The following is an 11,111-nucleotide window of genomic DNA, read 5'->3' as shown; positions in this document are numbered from 1 at the left end:
AAAATTTTTTCTGAAGAAGGGTCTAGGCCCGAAGCGTCAGCCTTCCTGCTCCCCTGATGCTGCTTCGCCTGCTGTGTTCATCCAGCTCTACACCTTGTTATCTCTGATTTTGTTGTTTAGCTTACCCTTTGCAACTTGATTAACCCAATCAACATAAAGATCAAGTTCACCCATAATTATTGCTACATTCTTTCTACCTGCTGATATTTGTTGGTTTATATCATTTCTTACAGTGTGGCTACTGTTTGGAGGACTATACACAAGACAATGTCTTTGTCTTTTTTCCTGTGTTTTTTTTACCACGATTAAGTGAATTCTACATCATCTAAGTTTAGATCATCCCTCTTACAACTCTTCTCATTTCATCTTTTATTAGCAGTGTTACACCACTATGTTTTCCTCCTATCCCATCTTTTTGAAAGGTCAAATATCCCTGAATGTTCCCAGTTCCCAGTTTTGATCTCCTTGTAATCATGTCTTCATAATGGCTATGAGATCATATTCTTTACTTTTATTTGCACCATCACTTCACTATCTTATTCTGAATGCTTGCGCATTATGATACAAAGCCTTAAAGTTTACCTTTCTGACATTTAATCATCCTCACTTTCCTTTGTACTCTGGCCCTATTTTTCTGCTTACCCTTGATTACCCTGTCGACTGTTCTTTCAATTTATTGTTCTTTCAATTTACTGTTCTTTCTTTTATCCCTTTCCTTGTCTTGCTTTCCTTGTCCCACCTCAAGCACCCTCACTGTGCCTAAGATATCAGTCCCAGTCCTATCCAAAGCTGGTCCTGGTGTCCCAGGAACCTGAAAATCTTCTCTCTTGCTCCATCTTTTCAGCCACACATTCATCTGATACATCGTGTTATTCCTATCCTGACTAGGCCAGAAGTTTGTGATTTCAAATAAAACTGTTGGGTTATAACCTGGTGTCTTGCGATTTCTGACGTTATCCACCCCAGTCCAACACCGGCACCTCTACATCAGGGCTACCATCAACACCACAAACTGCCAGCTCAAAGTGGAGAGGATCTTCAAGAAGATCAACACCGACATCACATTTCTGCAGAGATGCAAGAAAGCAGTGAAGATCCTAAAAGGTCTACAGATCACAAACCCACTCAAATTGACCTGCAACATAGGCTACGCTGAGAGACTCTGCAATCACACGTCTCGCACACTGCTCAATCATCTTGTACACCCACTCTACAGCAGATGCAGCAACCTTGAAATCGAGATAGAGTCCATATTCACAGCTTGCGTGCAGGACACAGCGGACCAGCTGCGAGACACTGCCAAGCAGACATGGCAATGGAACTACGCCACCTACCTGCATACCAAGAACAGGAAACTTGAGAAACTTAGCATCACCACCAGGACTAGCAAGTCTCCCTGATACCACAGTTGAAACTGGTATCATTACAGGGAAGTCCATCATCAACTTGTCTGACCTCACCCTTCAACCAGATGAAATCGAAGTTCTCAGCCAAAAGCTCAATTTCTGCCCCACTACCAAAATGGACCCCATTGGTCTCATGGCAGACAGAGGAATTCATCAAGCTAATGAGGATCCGGGGATTCTTCCACAAACGCCAAGATGTCAGCAGTGAGCCCAACGAGACAACGAAAGGACTGGAACAATCAACAGAGAGATCCGCAGTGCAGTGACCAAAGAACAGTGTCGAATTGGACCTCTCCGGAAGGCCGCTGCCCTAGGCTCTATGTATGCTCAAGCCGTCAGGAGATGTGTCGTCACTGGATTCTTCAGCCACACTCCCATAATAGCGCAGAACATCACGCAAGCAAAACGCAGCACCATCTATACTCTCAAGACCAACTGCAACATCGCCATCAAACCAGCAGACAAAGGAGGAGCCATCGTCATACAGAATAGAACTGACTACTGCAAGGAAGCATACCGACAACTGAATAACCAGGAACGCTACAGACAACTACCTGCCGATCTGACCAAAGAACTCACCCGTCAACTCAACAAACTGATTAAGACTTTTGATTCAGACTTTCAGACTATCCTGTGCACTCTTATCCCATGCACTTTTTGCAAAGGAGACTTCTGCTGTCTTCTGAAGATACACTAAGCCAACACACCTGAATATCCTATCATATCAGGCAATAGGACCCTGTGTGAGAACCTCTGGCTATGTTGAGGGCATCTTGAAACCCATTGTACAGGGAACCCCCAACTGCTATTGCGACACTTTAGACTTCTTACGGGAACCTCAGCACCCAGTCTATTTCAATAGACATTTCAAAACTCTACATTAGCACCCACCATGGCCTTGCTGCAACAGCCTCAACTGGCAACAACTGCCAATTTCCAGACACTGTCCTACAATTCATTCACTTCGTCTTCAGCAACGTCTTCACCAACGTCTTCACCTTCAACAGACAGCTCTTCGTCCAGACACACGGAACAGTCATGGGGACCAAATTTGCACCCCATACACCAACCTTTTCTTGCACAAGTTTGAGCAAGTCTTCTTTGTTGCACAGGACCTCCAAACAATGCTGTACACCAGATATATCGACATTTTCTTCCTTTGGGCTCATGGCGAGGAATCGCTGAAACAACAACACAACGATATCAACAAATTTCATCCCACCATCAGACTTACCATGGACTACTGTTCAGAATCTGTCTCATTCTTGGGCAAACGCATCTCCATCAAGGACAGACTCCTCAGTACCTCACAAGCCCATGGATGACCTCACGATGATGCACTTCTCTAGTTTCTACGCTGAACATGTTAAAGAAGCAATTCCCTACAGACAAGCCCTGCATATACACAAGATCTGCTTAGATGAGGAGGAAAGAAACGGATGCTGAAAGAACGGGATATGATGCTCAACTCATTGATTGCCAGTTCCGACGTGCCACAGCAAAAAACCGCAATAACTTCCTCAGAAGTGAGACACAGGACACGACCAATAGTGTATCCTTCATTGCCCAGTACTTCCCCAGAGCAGAGAAACTATGCCATGTTACTCGCAGCCGTCAACATGTCATCGATGACTAAGAATTTCTCGCCAAGATCTTCCCTATGCCTCCACTTCTTGCCTTCAACAACCACCAAACCTTAGACAGACCATCGTTTGCAGCAAATTACCCAGTCTTCAGGACAACATCAACCACAACACCATACAACCCTGCCATGGCAACCTCTGAAAGACATGCCAGATCATCGACATGGATACTACCATCACGTGTGGGAATGCCACCCACCACGTACACAGCAGATATTCGTGACTGGGTCAATGTTGCCTACCTCATACGCTGCAGGCAAGAATGCCCTGAGTCATGGTATGTTAACGAGACCATGCAGATGCTACGGCAGTGGATGAATGGACATCGCAAAAATTGCCAGGCAGGAATGTTCCCTCCCAGTCAGGGAACGCTTCAGCGGTCGAGGACATTCAGCCTCTGATTTTCGGGTAAGCGTCCTCCGAGGCAACCTTCAAGATAGACAACAACGCAGAATCGCCAAGCAGAACTGATAGCCAAGTTCCGTACTCATGAAGATGACCTCAACTGTGATCTTGGGTTCATTTCACTCTACATGTAACCCCACCATACTGTCCTGTACTTGTAAAATCTCCCTTACTGTCCTGTTTTGACACCATCACCTTGATAACTTGTTATGATCTCTCCACCTTAATTAGTTCATGCACTTTTGGATTACTTGCTGCTTTGACTAGACCTTCGACCTGTGACCCTTATACCTATCATGTTATTCCAGCCGTTTGCTTTGTCTCCAGCACCATCTTATTTATATTTTTTTGTAATTATGTCTACCTCAATTAATCAGATAAGCCATCCCTTCACTCGCTAGTCAACTGTTTGCGCTTTACTCACAGCATCTGACACTTTTGATCACCTACAGAGACTTGTTATTCAGCCTGTCGACACTCCATTTACACCATTTGTACAATCTTTTGATCTCTCTGCCTTTAAATTCTGGTCTATGTGCTTCTCTTCACTTCACCTGACGAAGGAGCAGCAGCCCCAAAGTTTGAGATTTCAAATAAACTTGTTGGGCTATAATCTGGTATCGTGCAACTTCTGACCTTGCCCACCCCAGTTCAACACCGGCACCTTGACATCATGGCTATCCTGACTAGCAGATGGCACGTGACCCAGAGATATGACCTTTGCGATCCTACTTTTCAACTTCCAAATGCCCTTTGTTTGGCTTTCAGTCTGCATCCTTTTTTGTAATTGCCATTGGTACCAATGTGTACCACGACCGCTGCTTTTTCACTTTCCACCACCAGATTGGCCTGTAGTCATTCCCAGATATCCTTAACCTAGCACCAAGGAGAGCATAATGTCCTGTATCTCATTTGCGGCCTATCTATTCCCATTTCAGTTGAATCCCTTATAACCATTGTATTTCCAAGCCTTGCTTCCTTTCCTGTGCAGTAGAGCTAACTGTGGTTTAACAGATTTGGCTGTTACTGCTTTCCCCAGGGAACTGTAGCCAAGTTCGATACTGAATCCAGAATCTGGCTTGAACTCATCACTGGAAGGCAGAGTGTCATCGCCGAGACTAGCTGCCATTGATTACGTTTTGTTTCTTTTTCAGGGAAGCAGTCTCCTTATTTCTTCAAGACAGTATTTATGAGATGCATCTGGCTGACCTGGACAGAAAATCAAAGGAAATCTTTGATTCCCATATCCAGACCGGCAAAGGCATTATACAACCTATGTGCAAGGATGACATAATTGTCTACAGAGAATACATTAGAAACAGATACATGTGAAGAACTTCATCAAGGCAGCCCTATACATCTTAAATTACTGAGGTTAGAATGTCATTTAAGAAGAGACAATTTCCAGAAATAATTGTCTTCTTTGCAGGATGTGACACTTTCAGAGCATAATTTTCTTTTCTGCATCCCATTCATACAGTCGTTTTTAGGTCATAAGTACTGTATTATGTATTATGCCAAGAGGATGAAATTGATGGGCTGTGTGTGACATTAATCAGTAATGGACTTCATTTCAGGACGAGCTCATTGTATTCGGCAATGTGTGTCTTGCGTCAGTTTTGCTTTATTAGAACCAGGATATGTGTTATTTGGAGATTGAATATGGAGTTAATTGACATTCCTCGTTCTTTATATATTTAAGAATAATGTTCAGATTTATAATGCATTTTATGCCAATGGTGCTCAGTACTGATGACACGTATATCTTTTTCCTGAGTCCTCATTAAAGAAAGCCACTTTAAAGTTAGCTGTTTTCTTTCTTTCCTGTTTCATTTTTATTCCAGAAATATTTCATTTTCTGAGGCAGTAAGTAGCAGCCACCTTACTTTTAGTTTACAAACATGGTTAGCACTGCTGCCTCACAGCACCAGGGACCTGGGTTTGATCCCACCTTTGCTTGACTGTCTGTGTGGTGTTTGCACATTCTCTGTGTCTGCATGGGTTTCCTCCAGGTGCTCCAGTTTGCTCCCACAATCCAGGCAGCATCCTGGTAAATCTCCTCTACACCCTCTCTAAAGCTTCCACATCCTTCCTATAATGAGGTGACCAGAACTGAACACCATATTACAACTGTGGTCTAACCAGGGTTTTATACAGCTGCAGCATAACCTCACAGCTCTTAAACTCAATTCCCCTGCCAATGAAAGCCAACTCACCATATGCCTTCATAACAACCCTATCAACTTGGGTGGCAACTTTGAAGGATCTGTGGACGTGGACCCCAAGATCCCTCTGTTCCTCCACACTGCCAAGAATCCTGCCATTAGCCCTGTATTCTGCATTCAAATGCAACCTTCCAAAATGAATCACTTCACACTTTTCCGGGTTGAATTCCATCTGCCACTTCTTTGCCCAGCTTTGCATCCTGTCAACGTCCCGTTGCAACCTGCAACAGCCCTCTATGCTATCCACACCTCCACCGACCTTCGTGTCACCAGCAAACTTACTAAGCCACCTTTCCACTTCCTCATTCAAGTCATTTATAAAGATCATAAAGAGCAGAGGTTCCAAAACAGATCCCTGCGGAACACCACTGGTCACCGAGCTCCAGGCTGAATACTTTCCATCTACTACCACCCTCTGTCTTCTATTGGACAGCCAGTTTTGTATCCAGACAGCCAAATTTCCCTGGATCCCATGCCTCCTTCCTTTCTGAATGAGCCAACCATGGGGAACCTTATCAGATGCCTTGCTATAATTGAAATACACCACATCCACTGATTTACCTTCATCAATGTGTTTTGTCACATCCTCAAAGAATTCACTAAGGCTTATGAGGCGAGGCATGACCTGCCCCTCTCAAAGCCATGCTGACTATTTCTAATCAAACTGTGCTTTTCCAAATAATCATAAATACTATCTCTCAGAATCCTCTCCAATAATTTGCCCACCACAGAAGTAAGACTGACTGGTCTGTAATTCCCAGGATTCTCCATATCCCCTTTCTTGAACAAGGGAATAACATTTGCCACCCTCCAATCATCTGGTACTACTCCAGTGGACAGTGAGGATAATCGCCAAAGGTGCAGCAATCTCTTCCTTGCTTCCCTGAGTAAGCTTGGATATATCCCGTCTGGCCCAGGGGACTTATCTATCCTCATGTTTTTCAAAATTTCTAGCATACCCTCCTTCCTAACATCAACCTGTTCGAGCATATCAGCCTGTTTCACGCTGTCCTCAAACATCATTGTCCCTCTCACTGGTGAATACTGAAGCAAAGTATTCATTAAGGACCTCCCCACTACTTCCGACTCCATGCACAAGTTCCCTCCACTATCCTTGATTGGCCCTACCCTCACGCTGACCATCCTCTCGTTCCTCACGTAAGTATAGAACACGTTGGGGTTTTCGTTAATCCTACCGGCCAAGGCTTTTTCATGCTCCCTTCTAGCTCTCCTAAGTCCATTCTTCAGTCCTTTCCTGGCTACCTTGTAACCCTGTAGAGCCTTGTCCGATCCTTGCATCCTCAACCTTAAGTAAGCTTCCTTTTTCCTCACTAGATGTTCCACATGCCTTGTCATCCAAGGTTCCTTCACCTTACCATCCCTTCCTTGCCTCAATGGGACAAACCTATCCAGCACTCGTGGCAAGTGCACCCAAACAACCTCCCGTGAATGAAGGCATCGCTGGCTAGGCAGCATTTATTGCCCATCCCTATTTGCCCAGAGTCAACCACATTGCTGTGGGTCTGGAGTCACATGTAGGCCAAACCAGGTAAGGATGGCAGTTTCCTTCCCTAAAGGACATTAGTGAATCAGGTGGGTTTTTCCTGACAATCGACAATGGATTCACGGTCATCATTAGATTCCTAATTCCAGATACTTATTGAATTCAAATTCCACCATCTGCCATGGCAGGTTTCAAATCCGGGTCCCCAGAACGTTATCTGGGTCTCTGGATTAGCAGTCTAGCAATAATACCACTAGGCCATTGCCTCCCTCTAGCCTCTGTTGTGCATTTCCCTGAGAACATCTGTTCCCAATTTATGCTCCGCAGTTCTTGCCTAATGGCATTGTAATTCCCCCTCGCCCAACTAAGTACTTTCCCTTACCGTCTGCTCCTATCCCTCTCCATGACTATAATAAAGGTCAGGAAGTTGTGATCACTATCACTGAAATGCTCTCCCATCTAGGGATCTGACACCTGGCCAAGCATTAAATCCAATATGGCCTCCCCTCTAGTTGGCCTATCTGCATGTTGAGTCAGGAAATCCTTCTTGGACATACCTGACATAATCTGCTCCATCCAAACTATTTGAAATTAGAAGGTTCCATTCGCTATTAGGAAAGTTGAAGTCACCCATGACAACAACCCTATTACTTCGGCACCTTTCCAAAATCTGCCTCCCAATCTGTTCCTCAGTGTTTCTGTTGCTATTGGGGGGTCAATACAAAACTCCCAATAAAGTGACAGCTCCTTTCCTGTTTCTGACCTCCACCCGTACAGACTCAGTAGACAAACCCTCCTCGACAACCTCTCTTTCTGCAGCTGTGATACCATCGCTGATTAGCAATGCCACTCCCTCACCTCTTTTACCTCCCTTGCTATTTCTTTTGAAACATTTAAACCCCAGAACATCCAGCAGCCATTCCTGCCCCTGTGTTATCCACGTCTCCGTAATGGCCGCAACATCATAGCTCCATTGTAAGCCCATTTTCCAGCATTTAGCCCATAGCCTGCTACGGCATCGCAAGTACACATCTAAATACTTAAATGTTGTGAGAGTTTCTCCCTCTACCACTCTGACAGGCAGAGAGTTACAGATTCCCACCACCATCTAGGTGAAAATGCTTTTCCTCATCTCCTCAATCTTCTGCCCTTACCTTAAATCCATGACCCTTGGTCATTGACTCTCCACCAAAGGGAAAAGTTTCTTCCTGTCTACCCTATCTACGTACCTCATAATTTCATACATCTCAATCATATCCCCTCTCAAACTCCGCTGCTCAAAAGAAAACAATCCCAGCCCATCCAGTCTCTCTCCTCATAACTGAGCCTTTTCATTCCAGATTCACCATTCTGGTGAATCTCCTTTGCATCCTGTCCAGTACAATCCATCCTTTCGGTAGTGTGATGACCAGAACTGCACGCATCTGTGTATGCTGTCTGTGGCCTAAACAGCGTTTTATGCAGTTTCAGCATAACTTCCCTTCTCTTAAACATTATGCGTCAACTAATAAAGGCAAGTATAACAGATGCCTTTTTGAGGGTTCTTGTGGTGGAATAGTACTGTCCCTACCCCTGAACCAAGAGGCCTGGGTTCGGGCGCCACCTGCTCCAGAGATGCGTAATGACATTTTATAAAGATGAAAAGTGTAAGTGATTATCTGGGGAAAATGTTGTGCCTATTAAAGACCCAAAAGGAAATTTTCATGTGGAGGTAAGGATGTTAGCAAATTATTGCTGTGTAATAACATCTCTGAACAGTTTGCCGACAAAAAAACATATGCCTTTAATCATGTATCCTGGCACCTTAAGGAACCAATGTACATCCATATCAAGGACACGCTTATCCTCTGAATTTTGGAAAGCATGTCACAAAGTACCACACATGAGACGTATTAAGAAGATTGATGCCCATGGATTGGGGGAAAGGATTGATATTAAAGGCAATACAGTTATAAGTAAATTGAAACAAAATTAGCTCAGTGAGAATGATGGTGGATGGATGTTTTTCAGATTGAGAAATGGATAGCAGTCATGTTTCCCCAATGGTCAGTTTTAGATCCATTGTTCGTGCAATTTTTCTGAACCTTGGGAAAAAGAAATACAACCTAAACTTGTATTAGTGGAACAGCATTATAAACTTTGCAGGTGAAACTTGACAAAGCATTACATCAGCAATTTGCATGAGGGGACCTCTTGTTGTGCAGCGGTTTTGCTGGACTGGGAGGCCTAGGTTCAAGTCCTACCTGCTGCAGAGTTGTGTAATAACATCTCTGAACTGGTTGATTAGGAAAATAGATTAAATGAAAAAAAATCTAGTGTGCCATATTTCAGGAAAGTTCTAAAATAACATGGAAATGCTGACCAGGTTTCTGTCAGAGGTGAGGAACTTTAATTACAAATAGAGGTTGGAAAAGTTAGGATTATGATCCCTGAAGCAGGGAGCTTAAAGCAGGGACTTAGTTTTCAAGGTGAGAAAGTAGCCAGAGAAATGCTGTACCCTGTGATGATGAAGTCTGGAAGCAAAGATCATAGAGTCAGAATCGTTCAATAATGATTGAATGACCAGAGTCATGCATTCTTGGGGTAAAGAGGGCATGTTAAGAGTTATCAACTAAAAGAGGCTCATAGATCATTAGGGCCACAGGGACAACAGAAATTGAAACATGAAGAAAAGGATGTGAAGCTTGCACATTACTCACACGAACATAAAGTTGGAACCTCACTGTGTCAAATCAAAAAGTCAATTGCATGATATTTAGCAAGATGAGTACAATTGCATCCAAAGCGTACAGATTAAGTTGCTTAGGAAGTTTAACAAAATAAGTAATAATTCTAGGCTGAGGCATTAATTGTAAGTTTAAGAGTTGTCAGGAGAGGCCAGCCAAGTGGAATGTGTAACTTCTCTTTTGCGGGGAGTCCTAGATGACCACATGCACAAAGTGTTCCCAACTACAAAAGCTGGAGCTCCAGGTCTTGAAGCTTGAGCAGCGGTTGGAGACACAGGCGCATTTGCGAAGCTGAGTGTTACGTGGATCACACGTTTAAAGAGGTGGTCACACCGTAGCTCAAGGGACTAAATGAAAGAAGGGCATGGGTGACTACCAAAGAGTCCAAAAAGAACAGGTAGGTAGTGTAGGAGTCTTCTGGGGTTCCACTCAGTAACCGGTATTCCATTTTGGAAGCTAATGAGGATGTTGGTACCTTAGAGGAGTGCAGTCAGAGCCAAGCATCAGGCATCATGAGCAGCTTGACAGTACAGGGGGGGGAAGAAGAAAGAAGGAAGAACAAAAGTGATAGGAGATTCTTTAGTCAGGGGAAGGAGACAGGCATTTCTACGGCTGAAGACATGACTCCGGGATAGTGTGTTGCTTCCCTGGTGCCACAGTCAGGGATGTCACTGAACGGCTGCAGAGCATCCTGAAAAGGGAGGGTGTTGAGTTAGAGGTCATGGTACATGTTGGTACCAATGATGTGGGCAAAGTGAAGAATGAGGTCTTGTATCAAGAATTCAGGGAGCTAAGCGGTAATTTATAAAGCAGGATTACTCCCAGTGCTACATGCTAGTCAGTTTAGAAATAGGAAAATAGGGCAGATGAATGTATAGATCAAGAGTTGGTGCAAGAGGGAAGGTTTTAGATTCCTGGATCAGTGGGACTATTTTCGGGGAAGGTGGGACATGTACAAATGGGACGGTCTGCACCTGAACCATATTGGGACCAACATCCTTACAGGTAGGTTTGCTAGTGCTGTTGGGAGGAGTTTAAACTAATCTGGCAAGGGGAGGGGACACAGAATATTGATGAAACAGAGACGTAGCATGTTATAACAAAGAAAGCAAGTCACAGTGAGTTCAGCTATGTTGAATGCCGGGAGAGGCAAGGCTGGATGGTCTTTAATACTAGGTGTGTAATAGGTAAGACTGATGAGT

At 44.1% G+C, this 11,111-nt stretch overlaps 1 protein-coding gene across 5 annotated transcripts in view; it reads left to right on the top strand.

Annotated features, from left to right (window-relative positions):
- fig4a (FIG4 phosphoinositide 5-phosphatase a) overlaps nt 1-5,261 on the top strand; it is a 106,931-nt gene extending 101,670 nt beyond the window's left edge. For all 5 annotated transcript variants that reach the window (XM_048596818.1, XM_048596822.1, XM_048596821.1 and 2 more), the window contains one exon: nt 4,609-5,261. In XM_048596818.1, the coding sequence (XP_048452775.1) occupies nt 4,609-4,786 (178 nt within the window). In that variant the 3' untranslated portion in view covers nt 4,787-5,261. The remainder of the gene's footprint in view (nt 1-4,608) is intronic.
- The last annotated feature ends 5,850 nt before the right edge of the window (nt 5,262-11,111 follow it).

This window comes from Rhincodon typus, chromosome 5, assembly GCF_021869965.1.
Source record: "Rhincodon typus isolate 14 chromosome 5, sRhiTyp1.1, whole genome shotgun sequence".
NCBI classification, from domain to species: Eukaryota; Metazoa; Chordata; class Chondrichthyes; order Orectolobiformes; family Rhincodontidae; genus Rhincodon; species Rhincodon typus.
This window is presented reverse-complemented; position numbering and strand designations above follow the sequence as displayed.